The sequence below is a fragment of the Myodes glareolus genome, chromosome 6, assembly GCF_982192425.1.
Source record: "Myodes glareolus chromosome 6, mMyoGla1.1, whole genome shotgun sequence".
Classification (NCBI taxonomy): Eukaryota; Metazoa; Chordata; class Mammalia; order Rodentia; family Cricetidae; genus Myodes; species Myodes glareolus.
Window position 1 is genome coordinate 52,535,136 of NC_142031.1, and position 19,318 is coordinate 52,554,453.

The 19,318-nt window shown below is 46.9% G+C and overlaps 1 protein-coding gene across 3 annotated transcripts in view; it reads left to right on the top strand.

The window, feature by feature from the left end:
- Positions 1-19,318, top strand: part of Trappc12 (trafficking protein particle complex subunit 12) — a 64,617-nt gene that overhangs the window by 16,918 nt on the left and 28,381 nt on the right. For all 3 annotated transcript variants that reach the window (XM_048439825.3, XM_085690824.2, XM_085690823.2), the window contains 2 exons: positions 11,425-11,538; positions 12,763-12,901. In XM_048439825.3, the coding sequence (XP_048295782.2) occupies positions 11,425-11,538; positions 12,763-12,901 (253 nt within the window). The remainder of the gene's footprint in view (positions 1-11,424; positions 11,539-12,762; positions 12,902-19,318) is intronic.

Here is a 19,318-nt window from a genome sequence, read left to right on the forward strand (position 1 = left end):
AGAGAAAAAAGAAAGATGCTAGTTTTTTAAAAAGTCAGGGACAACTCATTTCAGTGTCTGCTTTTCTTCAATTGTTGGTGAGATTATAGGCAACCATCTCTGTGGCTCATGTAAAGTGAACAGACCTTTCCATGGTAAGGGGCAGTCATTCCCCTTCCTTCTATTTAGCCTTTAAAAAAATAACACTTTAGCCTGTCTTGAAGACAGACAGGTTTCACGTGAAGTATGCCTTTATTTCCCAGTACATCTCTGAGGTCACCCACGAGCCCTGTACTGACTGTAATCCATCCGCTTTCCGTGTTTCTACTCTCTGTGCTTATTCCTGGTATTAACACAGGCTTGTATTTCTCTCCCCATACATCGAAAATGCTTGAGGTCATGGGAAATCTTACTGCAGGTCCCAACCAAGAAGCCTCTTCAAGACAGGGGTGCATTTATAAAAGTCATGGTGTTTAATTGTGTCCTAAAGGAAGTCCTACCATCTTTAAAGAGGAAAGGGGTTCTGAATATATTTTCTGAAGGCTCGTCAGAGTGTCCTAAGATTGTAATTTACAGATAAGTGAATGTCACTGCCTGGGGAGAAGGACATTTTAATCACTCCCGTGGTGTCATGGGCAGAATGAACGATGTCCCCAGAGAGCAAGCAGACGAGCTGTGCATTCACCATTAGTTACTCAGGTTCCTCACTGGACGATTTGTCTGAGCTTTGGAAATCAGAGAATGCCTATGTTCAGTTTTCAGAGTCTTAACTCATTTCCTAGTTTTTAAGAAGTAATATTTATTTAAATTTAGAAATTTTTCTCATACCAAACTAACTTCATCACTAGAGTGCTACAAGGCCTACCCAGTAAAGGCAAAGTTTCCCCCAAATTTCCTGAAGCCTCAAGTTTTATGAGTCATGCTTCAAATGGTGATTTTAAAAAGTATTCCTTTCCTGGACATTTCCAACATCTCACATTGAAAGTAGAAGGGGAAAAGGAAAATAGAAAGTGCTGAGAACGGGGTAGGAGGGTTGGGGGGGAGACACTCAGAAAATTACCATTTCAAACCAGCAGGAGGATCCTAAGTAGCAGCCCTGGGGCCAACAGTGTAGCTCAGCAGTGGAGGGATTGTCTGACATGTTGGAGGTTTAATTCCAACACCACTGCCACCACCCAAAAAGACCTAAACCCTGATGATTAACAATGAAAAAGACAGCTGCTTGGGCCGAATCTAAAACTGAGTGTACAGAAGGGACAGAAGATCTGCATTTAAGATCTAAAGAGTTCCTCCAGCTTAGGAGGAGAACTAGGCTGGAGGGGAACGAGGCAGAGACATGAAGAGGTTCCTGGAAATCAGGTGCCCAGTCACTGTGAGAGGAGTCCCGCTCCAGCAGCAGTTGTAGAAGCATCAGCAGAGAAGAGGTGTCCTAACCCCTACAGCTTGGCAGAGGTCAGCAGCACAGCCAGTCCATAAAACCGCCTCACAGAGCAGCTAGGGACATGGGTCGTCTCCGTTAGGGTTTCTGCTGCTGTTGAGACACCATGACCAGACACAGCTTGAGGAGCAAAGGGTTTATTTGGCTAAAATATTCTGCATTGAGGGAAGCCAAGTCAGGAACTCAAACAGGGCAGGAACCTCGAGGCAGAAGCTGAAGCTGAGGCCGAAGAGGGCGCTGCTTCCCATGGCTTGCTCAGCCTACTTTCTTATAGATCCCAAGACCACCAGGGATGGCTCCACCCACTTTAATCATCAGTCAAGAAAATGCCCTGTGTGCTTGCCTACAGGCCAGTCTGGCGGGAGCATTTCCTCTGTTGAGGTTCCCTCTTCCTTAATGACTATAGTTTGTGTCAAATTGATATAAAACCAGTCAGCACATGGATGTTCTGTAACCTTTGACCCCACAGTTCTACTTCTTATATTAAGTGTTGGAAAACTTCTTGGAGGGCCAGATGTGGTGGCTCACATCTGTAATCCCAGCAGGGGATTGGAAGACTGAAGAAAAAGATCCAGAGTTCAAAGCCAGCTTCAGCTGAATAGCAAGTTTAGGGCCAGCCTAGGGAACAACAAATCCTGTCTCAGAAATCTAAAACACCCAAAAACTTCTGGAGGAAGGATAGCACTGTAGCTTAATGGCAGAGTACTTGCTTGGCATGCACAAGGCCCTGGGTTTGTCTTCAACACCACAGGACAAGGAGAGGGGAGGCATAAGGGATTATTATTGATGACAAAAACAGGATTCAGAAGAGGCAAGGCCAAAAGCAAAGAACACCTAGAACCCACACCCTCCAGGAAGCTTACAGGCCTGAGCTGTGTATCAGACACATCTCAAAACAAAAGCAAGAAACCATACCAAATTGTTAAAACAAACAAACAAACAAACAACACTGCTGTGTGCAGGTATAGAAAGACATTCCAAAAATATTTCTTACAGTCAGACATGGCCACGCACACTTGTAATCCCAGTACTGGGAGGCAGAGGCAGGCGCAAATCTCTGAATTTATGCCCAACCTGGTTACAAATCAAGTTCTAGGCCAGCCAAGGTTGCACAGTAAGATATCTCAAAAAAAAGGAAAAACGTGAGAAGTGCTGACAGCTGGTGGCTCAGTGGGTAAGAGTGTGTGCTATACAAGCATGGAGCCCAGGTTTAAATCCCTAGCAGCACAATGAGAGATGATGCCTCGGGGGAATAAAGCAGAGAGAAGAAGAAGGCACCCAACTCTGGTCTCAACACACATGCACAAAAGACATGTGCACCTGTGTACACGCACACACAAAAAAAAATTCATTACATATTTGTTGTTGCTAAAAAAAAAAGTTATTAAAACCTGTAGTAGGCTGGAGAGGTGGCTCAGCCGTTAAGAGCACTGGCTGTTCTTCTTGAGGACCAGGGTTCAATTCCCAGCAGCCACATGGCAACTCACAACTGTAACTTCAATTCCAGGAAATCTGACACCCCCATACAGAGTATATACAGGTAAAACACCAGTGCACAATAGATAGATAGATAGATAGATAGATAGATAGATAGATAGATAGATAGATAGATAGATAGATAGATAGATAGATAGATAGATCTTTAAAGGAAAAATCTGTGATAACAAATAGCAAAAGAAAATCATATTATATGCAGTCAGTTAAACACTTTGGAGTAACTGAAATAAAAGAGCCACAGCCACATTCATAAATACAGATAAATTTGAAAAGTGGCATTGGACAATAAATCAAATCACACAAACTTGCCTAGATGGCGCTGGTTTGTATTCACATGTGAAAACTGGTGAATGACAACTAAACCATGACTCGGAAATTCAGGAAAGCCAGGCAGAGTTGAACTCAGATCACCTAGCACCTTCCCTGCATGTTCTTCCCTGCACCTATTACAAGTTGTCCTCTGTGTTGACAGGTCCTGGGAGATCTCGTCACTTGCTGTCTTCCACGCCCTCGTAACACCCCCCACACACACTCCTCAGGAACCCATGATATGACTGCTCTGTCCTGGTTGACTCTCAAAGGCTCTAGTAGCAGCTTAGTGAGGAGAAAGGGCTATGGTCATGGTTGACTCTCGTGGGGACAAAAAGTTATTCCTGGGCCTGGAAATGTCTTTCAAACACAAAGTAAGCTTGAGCCAAATGAATATTCTGTATTCTGGCATTAGGAAATACAGAGCTGGGGAGACAGAGCAGGGAAGAGGTGAACTAGATCTACTAGCAGGCGGTGTGTGGTTTCCTCTCATCCCTTGGGGACGTTTGTTTAAACAACAATCTGAAGGAAACCACCTCCTCCCTGTTCCCCTACTTGTCTGTTGACTCAGGCTAGACAATCCTAATCACACCCATGACTGGTCCTGAGTTACTAAGAGTGAGCCCTTTCATGTCCTAACTCTGGTCATGGGCCTTGGCCCTCTATCACAAGGGACCTAAACATCCTGATAGCCCTGAGTTTCCTGAGAAATGAAGGTGGCAGAGATGTCAGGCTGCGACCCTGGGCCACTGCCTGCTACCATAAGGAATAACTGGGTCCTCGTGACTTCCAGTGTTTGCTGTCAGGTTAATGTACATTTCTGAGATTTAAATGCATGCTGTGGTATAGACGAGCTACAGTGGTTACGACGAAATTCTAGTCAGGCATCTGTGGAGCTGGTACTCTGGGAGGAGCCAGTGACACCCTCACGCTGCTACGCTCTGCCCTTCCAGTGAGAAGGCCCCTTCCAGCAGACTTACCCTTACTTATAAAATGAATAATTGAGACGATGAATTTTACTTCATTTTTCTTAGCAGATCTAGTTTGAGATAAAGAAGACAACTCAGTGTGGAATCACAGCAGGCTCCGTGGGGTTGTTAAGACATTCCACTATTTTTAATCATCTATAGAGCACTTCATATCTGCAAGCTCCTTACAAATAATGTTGCCCACTTAACTGTTTTATTTGTGGTGGATATCCATACAGAGTGGTTATAAAATGAGATAGGAGCCTTAACTACATAAGAAGTGTTTTTAAAATATGTAAACAGATTTTTCTCATGTACATACTTTGCCTACGCACAAATTGTAATTGCTTTGCTACTGTGTTGAGCAGATAACAACATACATTGTGGCATCATAAACACAACATTAGGAGACTCCATATCTACTAGTCATCCCTTGGTATCCATGGAGATGGTTTTCAGGAACCCCACACGGACCAAACCCTATGGGTGTTGAGCTCTCGTGTCCTGCATCACAGGGTCTGCATGTTTCTCAGACACAGCCCTTTGTCGCTGTCCCACTTCATTCCTTCCTTTGGTTATTGTTTTTATTGAGCTCTATATTTTTCTCTGATCCCCTCCCTTCCTCTCCCCTCCCCTTCTACCCTCTCCCACTAATCCCCATGGTCCCCATGCTCCCAATTTATTCAGGAGATTTTATCTTTTTCTACTTCCCATGTAGATTAGATTCATGTATGTGTCTCTTAGGGTCCTCTTTGTTGTCTGGGTTCTCTAGAATTGTGAGTTGTAGACTGGTTTTTCTTTGCTTTGTGTCTAAAAGCCACTTATGAGTGAGTACATATTATATTTGTCTTTCTGGATCTGGGTTACCTCACTCAATAGGATGTTTTCTGGATCATCCATTTGCCTGCAAATTTCAAGATGTCATTATTTTTCCTGCTGTGTAGGACTCCATTGTGTAAATGTACTACATTTTCCTTATCCGTTCTTCTGTCAAGGGGCATTTAAGTTGTTTCCGGTTTCTGGCTATGACAAACAATGCTGCTATGAACGCAGTTGAGCACATGTCCTTGTGGTATGATTGAGCATCCTTTGGGTATATACCCAAAATTAGTATTGCTGGGTCTTGAGGAAGATTGTTTCCTAATTTTCTGAGAAATCACCATACTGACATCCAAAGTGGCTATACCAGCTTTCTCTCCTACCAGCAATGCAGAAGTGTTCCCTTTACCCCACATCCTTTCCAGCATAAGTTGTCATCAAACATTCTCCTGAAGGTCATTTTCTTCTGCTTCATCTATATTGGGGTGTTTAAGTCTTACTGCTGTAGAACCACCAGTTTTTGTTGGTGTCTTGTTGTTCTTTGTGGTGTTGAATGTGTTCTTTCCTTGTCTACTCATCTTTTTCTCTGATTGTTGTCATTTGGGTTGAGTCTCTAGTGATCAATCTTCCAGGAGCCGGTGGGTTCAAGGCTCAGATGTTTGTTCCTTGTGGTGCACTCAGGGCCATGGCTCCAGTCACCCCAGAGGTCACTCAGTGTTCCCAGAGGTCGCTCAGCACTCCAGGGGCCGCTCTGCAATCCCAGGGGTCTTTCGGGTCTGCTTCTATGAAGGTTGCTTTCTTGGGGCTGCACCTGCTGAGGCTCTGCCTCGTGCCTTCTCAGACAGAGGTCTCTGCCTCAGGCCTGCTCCTGCAGAGGTTGCTGGTTCTGCACTGCATTCCTTCTAATACCAATGCCTGCAAATGTGTTGTGAGCAGCTGCTGGACTGTGTCGGGTGGGAAGTCTGGCGTGAAAACAGCCCACACGTGGTTTTCTACCTGTCCATCAGCAGCTGGTTAGATGTACAGGTACAGAGGGCTGCTGGATCTAACTCCTTACACTTTTCAACACTCCCCGATGCCTGACTTTTGCTTACTGCTTGCCTGACCCCACATGGCCACCATTCGGCAGCTGGGAGCACATGGTGACTGTGTGGTGCAGGAAGCCCACAGGAGTGGGCGTTCAGTAGCCACAGCTCCTGTGTGCTCTGGTTCTGAAGTACCGTGATGGAAAAGGCCTCACTGGGTAGGGTTGGGACAGAGCCGTCACTGTAGTGGGAAGATGGTAATAAACACACACATTTCCAGAGGGCCAGATGTGGGAGCTGCTTCTGGGGGTGCAACCTTTCTTTCACAATACTTCTGAGCTTACAGATGGGACATTTGTATTAGCCCAATTGCGGATACATACAAGGCCTTTGTATTTGATACACAGACATTGTGTATGTGTATCTGCAAAGGTGATGTTAGCCCAAAAAAAAAAATGAAGGTATATTTACAAGACTACCCTCAAATTTCACGTTACTCCCCTGTAGTTTTGTGTTTAAGGAGTATTTTCTTAGAGAGCCCCTTTTTTAGCAGTCAGTTACTAACGCAGGGTGCCTCCAGCTAAGCCGACAGTTGAAGTAGCTACCTGTGAAATGTTGATGCTGAGAAAATTGAGCAGTGATGAAAGAGTGTTTGGAGACTGCTCGCTGCTGTGAGCCAGGTCCCCTGTCCAGGTGATGGTGGAGCTCTCACCAGAGCACTGGTGACCTCGTCTGTGCACCTCTGCGGCCTTGGCAGCCTCCGCCCTTCAGCCTTCCTCTTAGTCTGCTCTCCACTCCTGGTGTTGAGCCAGTGTGAACCAGTCTGTCTCATAGAGGAAAGGCTGTGGTAGCCGAGTTGAGTGTTGACACAATGGTGTGGCCATCGGGTGCAGTTTCCACAGAGCTGGTCCCTCTCCTGTTTGCTTCCTGAGGCCACCTCAGCCTTGCTTGGTTCTCCAGCAGTCAGCACATTTCTTCCAGCCACTGAATGGTGGCTGAGGTGGGGTCCGGCATGGAAGTGTACTGTGCACTTGTCCCAGCTTCTTTGCTGCAGCTTACCATGAATACCTGCTAGTGGTTCTGTAGCCAGGAGCCATCATACACACCCTGATCACCTGCCCACGGTCCTTTTTCAGGGTCAGCCTTTGGAGGAAAATGACAACCTCAGAGAGTGTGATCATTTTTGTGGCTGTTAACACATACTGTGTTCCAGAAAGAGTGTTACCATATACCTTGACCCTGATGTCACTTTAGTATCTCCTTATTTGACCTTATTTTTATCTTGTTTTTAGTTTTTGAAACTTTTATTCTGACTTCTTAGGCTAACAAAGGCATTTGCTTTTTTTTATAGTTTGTGTTCCTTTGTTACATAAGTAAATACTTTTATTTATTGTCATTTGTTTTGCTATGCTTTCTGTCTGCTCCCAATTCTTTGAATGTCTATAGAAATACTGCAGTAAAGAATACTTTTATTTATGGTGATGGGTCAACCAATAATGTACTCACTATGCAACTACTTTAACCCAAGCTTGATCACTAGAACATGAGTTTAAAAGCCAGGCATGCTTTTGTGTGTTTGTAATCACATGCTTGTTATCTCAGCATTGGGGAAACAGACAAAAGTGTGTGTGTGTGTGTGTGTGTGTGTGTGTGTGTGTGTGTGTGTGTGTGTATACGTGTGCACACACACACACACTCATTCCTTTCTTAGCCCCGTGTGAAATTAAATGCCAAGGAAGGAAACACTTAGCTATTGTTGATCTTTGGTGGCCACTGACCACTGGAGGCTCTTTTATCCCCAAGAACTGAATCCCTTCCTTAAGTCAGTACAACCAGGCTGAGCATGTATATGAGGGAATGAAGAATAGGAGGGAGAGTATGCCAAGGTCTGGAAGGTGAATCTGTGTTGTACGAATAATAAAAACTCAGAGAGAGAAATTGGGGTTCAACCTGAAGGTCAGAAAAGCAAAATAGTCTGCCACTGGTTCTTAAGCTCGACTTCAATCCAAAAATGGCGATCCTGCCTCCAGAAATCTCAGACTGAGACTGAGAGCTGGCTCCTCCCGTTTTATAATCCTCTCTAGTTCTGGGATTAAAGGCATACACCATTACCACCTGGTTTCTATGACAAGCTTGTATGGCTGTTGGAATTAAAGGTGTGTGTTATTGCTCCCTGGTCTATAAGGCTGGCCAGTGTGGCTGTTTTACTTTTCTGATCCTCAGGCAAGTTTTATGTATTAAAATATAAGTGAAATGCTACTACCAATCTGCTCCTGTAGCTCTGCCTGTGTGCCTGGAGGAGGACAGTGTACAAGTGACTGCAGAGTACGGCAGGTTGGGAGGGGTTGGAAACGAGGCCAGACAGGGTCTCAGAGGTGGCCAGGTGACGCTCTTTTGAATTATTGGTGTAATTATGCTTCCCCTAATGGTTGCATTAGCCCAGGCAGCTCACAGCACTGATGCAGATGTGTGTTTGCTCACACAGGAAGAAAAGAGAAAGGACCTGGCTGGGCTGTAGGTTCCAGACAGTTGTACATTGACAACAGTAAGGAAAGCATATGAGACACATACTTACTACATGCCTGCTGTTTACAGCGGATGATATTTTGTGTCGTGCCCAAGTAAGCAATAATCCATGCTCCAAATGGGAGGTTTCTCTCCCGCCCACCAGTTCATGAGTAACCCCTCAGAGACTTTATATTAATTATAAATGTTTGGCTAATGCCTCAGGCTTATTACTGGCTAGGTCTTACATTTAAATTAAGCCATTTTTTATTAATCTATGAATTGCCACATGGCCATGGCTCTTACCAGTCTGCTGGCATGTTATTTCTTGGGCAGCTGCTGGTGTCTCTGACTCCACCCTTCTTTCTCCCAGTATTCAGTTTGACTTTTCTGCCTAGTTATCTTCTGCCTGGCTATAGGCCAAATCAGCTTTGTTTATCAACCAATGAGAGCAACAGATATTCACAGTGTACAGAAGGACATCTCACATCACTGGGCCTGTCCACAAGACACAAGCAGATGTTCTGTGGCAGCTGTGTGCCCCAGGGCTGCCCAAGGCCACTCAGTAACAACTGCTGACTCCTGTCATCAGTGTTTTTGATCTCGGCCATTCTTTCAGGTGTAAGATGGAATCTCAGGGTTGTTTTGATTTGCATTTCTCTGCAGGGAGACATCTTGCTAGCAGGGAAGGATGGTCAAAATCTGTAAGACACAATTCCTAGTGGACCTGTTTTTTTTGTTTGTTTGTTTGTTTTTTGTTTTTGTACAGTTGTGATTTGCCCAAATTTAGTTTGATATGATAGTTCTGTACCAGCTTCATACCTGTGTAACCATCTAGACACCTTTCTGGTTTTCTGTTTTCACCCTTCGTCCATTTGCAGCAATTAGAAGTTGAGTCTTTGTCCTCAACGAAGTAAGGTCTGGATTTCTTTTACCCAGGCACAACTGGGCCTCACCCGAGTACACATTATCTTGAGACTGTCACACCCTTTTATTTTGGTTTTTGAATTTGGGGTTTTATTTTTGTTGTTATTTGTTCGTGGGGCTCTTGGTTGTTTTTTTTTTTTTTTTTGTTCTGTTTTTTGAGACAGACTCTTGCTGTGTTGCCCAGTATCTTAGTTGTGGTTTCCATTGCGGTGAAGAAACAGCATAACCATGGCAACCCTTAGAAAGGAAAACTCTTCATTGGGACCAGCTTACAGTACAGGTTCAGTCCATTATCGCCATGGTGGGAAACATGTTGGCATGCTAGCAGATATGGTGCTGGAGAAGTAGCCAAGAACTCTACATCTGGATCCACAGGCAGCAGGAAGAGATTGAGGCACAGTGGGCCAAGCTTGAGCATCTGAAACCGTAAAGCCCACCCCAGTGACACACTTCCTCCGACAAGGCGACACCTCGTAGTAGTTCCACTCCCTGTAGATCTATGAAGGCTGTTTTCTTTCAGACCACCACATCTAGACAGGCCTCGGACTCACTGTGTAACCTCAGACTGTGTAGGGCTACAGGCATTTGCCACCTTACCTAGCCCCATCACTCCTGCGTGAGATCCAGATCCTTCTGCAGTTGCTGCACCCTGATCAGCCCTGAGTCCCCACAGTCACCCTGGGCCAGCCCTGCCTCCCTGCAGCTGTGTGGCTTCCTGAGCTCATTGTGCTCTCTTCCCACGCTACACAGGTTTCAGGGACTACAACTTTCCCATACCCAAATAGGCCGTGTTCTCCCTCCATTCCGACCACTTGCTATGTCGTAAGTCTCCCTCTACCACAATCCCGTCAGCCTAGGTGGCTTCTCCCATCTGAGTGACCAAACTTTGATATATGTGCATGAGCAAGCACGAATCTTCTCACTCCTTCCTGTGTGTGTGCACATATGCATGTCCAACAGATTCTTCCGTGACACGTTATCTGGAATTGAATTGAATCAAACTTCACATAGTGCCGGTCTTCCTTGTGGTATCCTAGCAGTCATAAGGGCGTTCACTACTTTGCCTGTAGGAGGTGCTGACTAAATGAACCACTTTTGCCTACTTACGAGACAGTAATGAGAAGCTGTCTCCAATTGTGTCTTCCTCAGATATCCAATCATGCTCACTCAGAACACCCAAGAGAACCAACGATAGGTCTAAGTCGTGCTGGCTCATTCTCTCTCTCTCTCTCTCTCTCTCTCTCTCTCTCTCTCTCTCTCTCTCCTCCATGATCTACTGTGTAGTTAGTGCCAGTTACACTGAGAAACTACATCTAAGCATCTTCAAGTTCCCACAGAGGTTAAAGCACTGATGTCCTGTAGCTCTGCGCGGTGATCCCTTCCTGTTACGGCACAGGGAAAAACAAATGTGAGAGCCCAGACAAATGAGCTATCTGCCCTTGTTGCCGGCCTTCCTGTGCTTCAAGTTGTGACCGGAAGTGGCATAAAGGAAATATGTGTTGGTGGGCAGTCCTGCCATGGCTGCCTTCACCTTGTTCACTGACCATTCATATTGAGGAAGTAGAATTGTGCTGAACACAGAAGGCACAATATCTTATAGATTGTGATACTCCTAAAGCACAGATGTGTCTAACACATTTGATGTTGATTATACATCAACAGAAATGAAGGTCTAGAGGTATCTGCTACAAAGAGCATCCGTCTTCTAGATTAAGAACGGGGAGGAGCTGTCCAGTGACCTCCCCATGTTCTGTGCCTCATTCAGTTTTAATGTTGTGATCTGAATGTCTTGACTGACACCTGCTTCTTGTACCTTTTACTGCCAAGTCCCATGGGCCATGTTGCCAAGTGACATTGGCCTCTGCGCCAGCTAGCCAGCTGTCTTTGCCCTGGTTATTAAGATCTGGACGGAAGAAAGTGTGTGTGCGGCTGACACCTCCTGCTCCTGTTCTTACAGAGCTGCAGGAACTGGAGGGCAGCGGTCGACCTGTGTGGACGTCTGCTCACCGCCCACGGACAAGGCTATGGCAAGAGTGGGCTGCCCACCAGCCACACCACGGACTCCTTGCAGGTCAGCACCCTTTCTGTCGTGTTGTTAGACGGTTTATCGGCATGTGGGGGCACACGGGACTGTGGCCTTTCATGTAAGATGAACAGGATAGGGATTCCTACATTCTGAACTTGATCTCCTTGAGAGGTCAGTGGTCCTTCCTTCCCAAGTTTCCTGCATGTTTAATTCCTCCCGAGTGACCTGAAGGTTTCATTCTCCAGCAAGTGTAGAGCTTGCGTGTTCTAAAATGTGTGAAAAGAGAGATTTACATGGAAGGAAACTCCTCCAGTAAGGAATAGCCTTGGAAGTCCTTCAGGGCTCCCCTCCCTGTGGAGTTTTTAACTTCAGTTCCAATGTTACCAGGAGTTCCAGAATGGACCATGTCCCCAGACTCTGCACCACTGAGAAGAGCTTCCAGTGGGCTGTCTGTGGAGCAGCCTATAGCAGGCTTCTTACTATCTGGTTCCTTCCCATCAGAGCCTGTGCTCTTGGAGAATGGGGCGGTGGTCCCTCAGCACCGATGCCCTCCATGTCCGGAGCTGCTCACTTGTGGACACGGTGTCCCAGCTGCCTTTCATGCTTTCTTCTTGTTTGATAAGTCATGACCAGTGTGATCTTAGATCAAGTCCTCTCACTCTCACAAGCATGGCAGCTTCCTCAAGCCCATGTTCAGTGCAGTCTCCCCACCTTGTGTGGGCCCCATGGCCAGTGCACACACCGTGCTCATACTTCTCACAGACGGCCGTCTGAGCCTGTGACCACACCCTTCCCTTTGCTCGCAGGGCCTCCTCAGTTCAGCCCTTCCATTCTGAAGGAATCTTCACACAACCTGTGTGACCCACCCCTCCCTAGACTTCCCTACTTCCATGTCTCTACTCACCCCACCGTGAGGTTACCCACAATAAGAGGGCTGTTTTTTCTACCGCCACATTTTCACAAGCCCCACCACAGAGTTCACCACAACATGGTTCCCTGTAATAAGAGGGGCTGTTTTCTCTTCAGAAGCTGTCATGGTGCTTAGGCACACACCTTGTATTACTGAATTAGGCTCAGTGAAATGAAACTGTTCACATTGCTGCTGTGGAGCTCAGCATATTTCTCTAAACACGGAACCTGTGCAGATGTGAGGACAACAGTAATCTTAGCTCTGAGTCCTGACTTCCTTGCAGTAGAGGTCAGGCTCCATATAGAGTCTTGCAGACAGAGCTGTCATGGGGTGACCTCCTGTCCCGTCCTGCATTTCAGCTCTGGTTTGTGAGGCTGGCACTGCTGGTGAAGTTGGGCCTTTTCCAGAATGCTGCGTTGGAATTTGAACCCTTCGGAACTCTGGACCAGCCTGACCTATATTATGAATACTACCCACATGTGTACCCGGGCCGCAGAGGTGAGGGGCAGTGCTGCATATCTGTGTATTGTATGTATCCGCTCTGCTTTGTTGTGGTTAATGCAAAATTGATTTCCTGGGTTTTCCTTACCCAATCATGAAAAACTAAATCAATAGCCTTGCACAAAGCCCGAAGCTATAGAAGCTTATGCAGTTTTTGTGATTGGGCTGATCTGGAAGTACTTATTGGTGCAGGCTGACCTAGAAGGGTCACTTAGAAACTGCCTGGCCAGCACCCGCCAGAACCTGTTGCCCACTGTTCTCCAATTGAGCACTGACATTATGCCATGGCCTAGCACAAGCACACATGTTCCTGAAATAAAAGCAAAGATCCCTGAGACACGTTCATCTTTCTATGTTGACAGCTCCTGGGAGTCTCTGTTCTTAATTTATTTTAAAATTTGGTTATAGCAACCAAGGACATCACAATCTTTATCATTGTTTGGAAACACCAGGCCATAGCATGGGCTGTACTAGGACAGGGGCAAGACTAAGGATGGAGAAAAGGGAAGACAAACTCTGAATCCTTGTATCAAGCATGGTGACTTGGATGAGTATGCTTGGTCCCCAGTTGATGGCGCTGTTTTGGAAGGTTTAAGAGGCGTGGCCTTGTTGGAAAAAGTGTCACTGGAAGTGGGCTTTGAGGTTTCAACAGATGCTAGTGCTTCCCAGTGCACTGCCTTGTCCCTGTGGATCAGGATGTGAGCTCTCTGCTGTCCCTTTGCTCGACTGTCATGGACTCTAGTCCCTGAAAGGGTAAGCCAAATTGAGCACTTCCTTTGATAAGTTGCCTCAGTCATGGTGCCTCATCACAGCAGTAGAGAGCGAGACATGGAGGTGTAGGGCCTTACAGAGACAGCAGCACTGTGTCCCTGGAGAAAGCCATTTTGGAAGATGTCTTCTGACCAGCTTGGAACTGGCTGCTGGGAACTGGGCCCTTCAGTTGCACTTGCCTGGTCAAGGCTGCCTCCCTCTGGTGTCTTTGTGCTTCAGCACCCTCACTCACAGAGCAAGGTGGGAAATCCTCCACTGAGTGTAGAATGGTGTCGTGTGTAAGTGGCTGTGCCGGAGCTGGCACAGCAGTGATTATGCACCTACCATTCTGTGCTGTTTTGAGTTCACTCGTGACTTGTGCCATCCTTCTGCAAGGCTGGTGGGCCCCACTTGTGTGCACCCCACTTGTTGTGCACCCCAGCAGCTCTACAAAGAGTCACCCTGGTTGTCAGGAAATGCATCTGGCAGGATCAGGCAGGACCAAGGGTGTAAAGGCAGGGTCGGTGGCAAGTGTTAAACCTTAAATTCACATCAGCATCTTGGCTGTTGTTGACTGACAAATCCATCGAGAAAGCTGGGCAGATAAAGTGTTCAGCTGCTTTCTGTGTTGTTTTTAAGCTCAGATTCTAAGGCTTTGGAGGGATGTGAGGAGAGTGGAGTAGGTGACTCTGTGACATTGGCCTATTCTGTCCCCTGTCCCCGTTACCTCTCACAAAATAGAGCTAGGAGGAGCTCATCCTTTTTAACTCAAGTGACAGCAGGATCCAAGGTCGGCTCGTAACTGTGTAGTTCAGGTTAAGCTGATAATGTTGCTTCTGACTAGAAGAACTTAAGCTTGTAAGGAGGATCCACTTAAAATAGAGCTTAACTCCCAGCCCTATCAGAAGTGGGTTTGTGAGTTTGAGAAGTGAACCAGCATACCAGACAGACTTCATGTCAGACAGACTGACTGCAGAGTCGACCTCAAATCCTTAATGGCTAATGCCTTTCACTCAGCCAGGGCCCAGTCAATCCCTTTATCTTCTGTACAAGCAGGGCAGCCAGGTGAAGAACCACAGCCAGGCTCTGTGAGGTGCGGCATCTGGAAGCCATGCCCCCCACACCCTATTAGCAGCTAGAGGAAGTGGGACAGAGGCTCCCCTGTAGTGAGGGTGCCCTGGGACACCACACACCAGTGCCCCACCCCCACACTGTAGCTGGGAAGGTACCTGCTGTGTCCTGAGTGCCCCCACACCCTCCCAGTATCCATCAGCCCACTCCACATCCATTCCCAAGAGTCATCCCCACGTGCAGAAGAGAGACGCAGCCTCCTGTGCTGGTTCAGGGCTGCTTTCCAGCATGGGAGCTGACAAGTGTCACTGACGCTGCCCCACTCTTTCCTCATCCCCAGGTTTGCACTGCTCGAGGGTCTTCTTCCCATGTTAAGACAGTGAATGCTGGGAAGTTGTTCAGTAGCTTAGCTGATGTGAGGTCCTGGAGGTTGGAGTTCAGTGACTTAGCACATGTGAGGTTCTGGACAGTGAGCATTGGAGGCTGTATTTTTTTTGCCATGTGTATTTGTTACTTTTCTGTTGTTGTGATGAAATACTATGACCAAGGCAACTTATAAAAGAAAGGGTTTGAACAGGCTTCTGGTTCCAGAGGGTTGAATGGAGATGTAAGAGTGCTATGGTAGGAAGCTGGCACAGCAGCTGAGAGCTCACATCTAAATCCACAGCACAAGGCAAAGAGGCATTTGAAACCTCAAAGCCCACCCCCAGTGACACTCCTCCTCCAATAAGGGCACACCTCCTAATCCTTCCCAAACAGTTCTACCAACCAGGGACCAAGCATTCAAATACACAAGACACCTTCACACCACACTTCCCTCACTACTGTGTTAAAATCACTGGATGAAGCAATTTAAGGAAGTATAGGATATTTTGACTCAGCATTTCAGAAGGGACACAGTCCATCCTGGAGGGGGAAAGGGACACAGCCCATCCCGGAGGGGAAGGTATGGTGTGTGAGACAGCTGGTCACATCTCCTCTGTCGTCTGCCTGCCCAGAGAACTGGATGGAATGCCGGTGCTCTGTTTAGTTTTTTTGAATTCATTCCTGGACCCCACCCCTTGGGATGGTTCCACTCATGTTCAAGGTGGGTTCTCCCACATCAGTTAAACATTTCTGGAGATGTCTTCACAGACAGGCCAAGAGGGTATCTCCCACATGATTCCAAATCCAATCGAGTCATTAATTAAAGTTACCTAAGTCACCCAAAAAGAGGAGTGGCCCTGTTGTGTACAGATAGCTCTGACAGGTTAAGGACATCAGTGTGTTTAGAAAGTGTAGGAGAAGAGTTATAGCTAGTCCATTTTCCTTGATAGCTCTGATCCTCGGGAGATAAACACATTTTCTCATGAAGAATAGCTGTTTTCCTTCAGCCTAAGAACCATTTCCTCAGCCCTCCTCACAGGCAGAGGCTAGTCCCACCCCTGGTGCACTCTACCTTGGCCTCAGGATTAACAGCTAGTTGTGATTAGGTTTTGTCTGTGACTGACAAAGCATAGAACACGAACCACAGAGGTTCATCTCTCAGGGGCACCGAGTCCCCAAGCCAGTAAGCACATAGCTTCACGAAGGGTCTGAACTCTTCCTGGTGACATCACATGAATCGCAGATGCAGAGTTGCTGTTTCACATCAGTGGCTGCTGAAACTTGACACAGGTGTTGGAGGACTCTAAAAGGCAGGTCTTTCCTGAGGAAGTGATAAAAAGCTCTGCTCCCCTGGGCTTATGACCACCACTGTCCTGCTGTCCAGTATCATCAGGTCTCTTGCTCAGGAGTGCAGAGGCCTCTGCATCACATGCTCCTCTGTGGGGACATTCCAAGGAGCATGCTCCCATGAAGGGCAGGAGCAGCTGTTTGAGTCCAGGTGTAGAGTAACCCATTGTCACTCTACAGTCTGAAGCTATGTTCTCCCGGTGTAAACCTGAAGAGCATGTAGATGTGCAGCCTGTAGAGCTTACAGATGTGCAGCCTGTAGAGCTTACAGATGTGCAGCCTGTAGAGCATGCAGATGATGTGCAGCATGTAGGGCATGCAGATGATGTGCAGCATGTAGAGCATGCAGATGATGTGCAGCATGTAGGGCATGCAGATGATGTGCAGCATGTAGGGCATGCAGATGATGTGCAGCATGTAGAGCATGCAGATGATGTGCAGCATGTAGGGCATGCAGATGATGTGCAGCATGTAGGCCATGCAGATGATGTGCAGCATGTAGGCCATGCAGATGATGTGCAGCATGTAGGGCATGCAGATGTGCAGACTATATTCTGCTTCTGTCTGAAATTAAACGGCACCCGGGATGTGGATGAAGGGAAAACGGGAGTTGTGCATCATTAAGCAGCTAATTTGAATTATGAAATGGACATAAATCTCACGTGCTGGAATGTTAACATGTATCCACAGTGATAGGCTGGACGCTGGCAAATGCCGCTTATCATTTGTGGCATAACAAGCATAAATGTAAGAATTTGATTCATTCATTTCATTTTAGCTCACAATATATAAGCAAAGCAAATCATTAAAATGTACTTTAAAAAGTAGGAGGTTATAGTAATACAAACAAATAACTTTTATGAACAAGCTTTAATATATTTTATTTAAGACTGGACAGAATTTGTGCCCATTCAGGATGTTCATAACAAGACTTGATGAGTTGTGTGTGAAGCTGATGAAGCTGAGTTTTTTGGTTTTCATTCACAAAAGGGACAGTGCTGTGTTTGATACATTTGTTGGAAAGTTCAGCGGTTTCTATCCAGCATTCAGCTGCTCTGCAAGCCCAGCTAGCTTTGTCCCCAGCCGTGAGTTCCTGCTGCTCTGCTGCAAGGAGGAGGATGAGTCCAAGCAGAGCAGCCCCGGTGCCCACAGTGCTGGCCTCGGCCCCCACACTTACTGCTCTTTCCTGCCAAGGCTGCATGTCCCTCCCCAGCACCGAGCCCCCTGACTCCAGCTCTTACTGCCAGTCCTGCCCTCTCAGCAAAGCCCTCCAACCGGGAACTCCCATACCCCCTCATCTAGGTGTCACGTGTTCACACATGTTCATTGAACACGCTTGCTGTTTCAGGAGTCTGTCTCCCTTGGTTCCCTACTTTCCCCGGGTTGCTCAAATTCCTTCCCAGGCAATAGAAATATCTGTCTCTCCTCCTAAGGTCCCAAAGACCCGAGTCACAACCCCACCCCAGTTGACTCTGCAGTTTTTACAGAACAAGGTGAGGGGTTACCTGCAAAGGCATAGGTGCTCCTCCTCTTTCCTAGGCTGCATGGAAAACCTTTCTGACTTCCCCATAGCTGCATAGATGGAGCCCCTTCCTCTAGTCCTCCATGGCCTATGCACTCTAGCCACTCCTGAGGCTGTGTTCATTTAAGGCAGAGATTCACATAACAAGTGGTAGGAAATGACTGGATGGTTGGGGAAGGGGGTCCTGACCTCATCTTCCATGGTGGGGTGTGAACAGGCAACAAGATGCAGCCAGACTCCCCAGGATGGTGATGGCTTGACTCCCAGCACAGAACACACCTGTGCCTTTAGGATGCACAGTTAGCCTCTTTCCAGTGTGGAACTCTTACAAAGACTAGTGTAGGCGGCAATGCACATTCCTCTGTGTGAACATCCATGGGCCTTTCCAGGGTCTGAGTTTAAAGTGGTTTTGCTGAAATCTCTTTTAACTGAGTTTTCAGTTTAGTAAGAGATCAGATTACTGTTGAAGCAGCCCCATGTCCTCCGTTCCCTCCAGCAGCACTGTGTGGTTTTCTTTCCCGACTCAAGCCAGACACTGGGCTGGACTGTGGCCTGCTGGACCTGCCGTCCTCAGTTCCTTCCCCTGACTGCTCTTCTGAGGGGGCTTCTCCCCAGGGCCATTCTCACGCAGGCTCCCGTTGCTGCTTTGCTAATAGGCTTTTTGTGTAGTAGGCGTTTAATCCCTTGTTAGGAGTTTTACTGGCAGTTTCTCCCATTTTAGGAAGGATTGTTTCCAAGCCTGCAGAAGGGTAGTCAGTCTGCTTTGAAAGGGCCAGCCTGACCTTTTTGTTTGGTAGCATCTCCTGGTGACTCCATATTCACTGTATCTACAATCATAACCACAGACATCCTGACTGTATTGTTGGGGTCAGAGTAAGAACAGAGTAGGAACTGAACATGTACCAGGGAACATTCTGGAATATATTCTTAACTGAACCACAACACACTGCTGCTCTGGTTATCAGCTAGACATTGATGTAGCTCTGAGTACGTGTATAGTGCTCCCATAGATCTGTGAGAAGCTGCTGGCAGCTACACAGGGCACACTGCTCTGTTCTCTGTGGAGCCATGCTATGCTTCCCCTCCTCAGAGCATGCTTACCACATTCTTTGTGTTCAAGAAGAGGAAACAGGAAGAACAATTAGTCTAACACGTATTCCTGTGGAATCTTCTTCCTCAGAGTGTTGGACCCCAGAGTCAGACAACCCTGTGACCTACACACCCCACACACATCTCACTTATCCACTGCCTCTTCTGTACTCCCAGAGGGTGTCCCACCTCCCCAGAAAACTGCTACCACCCCATCCCTAGTAGGAGGGAATGAAATGAAGGGGTCAGGGTATATACTGGGCACTATG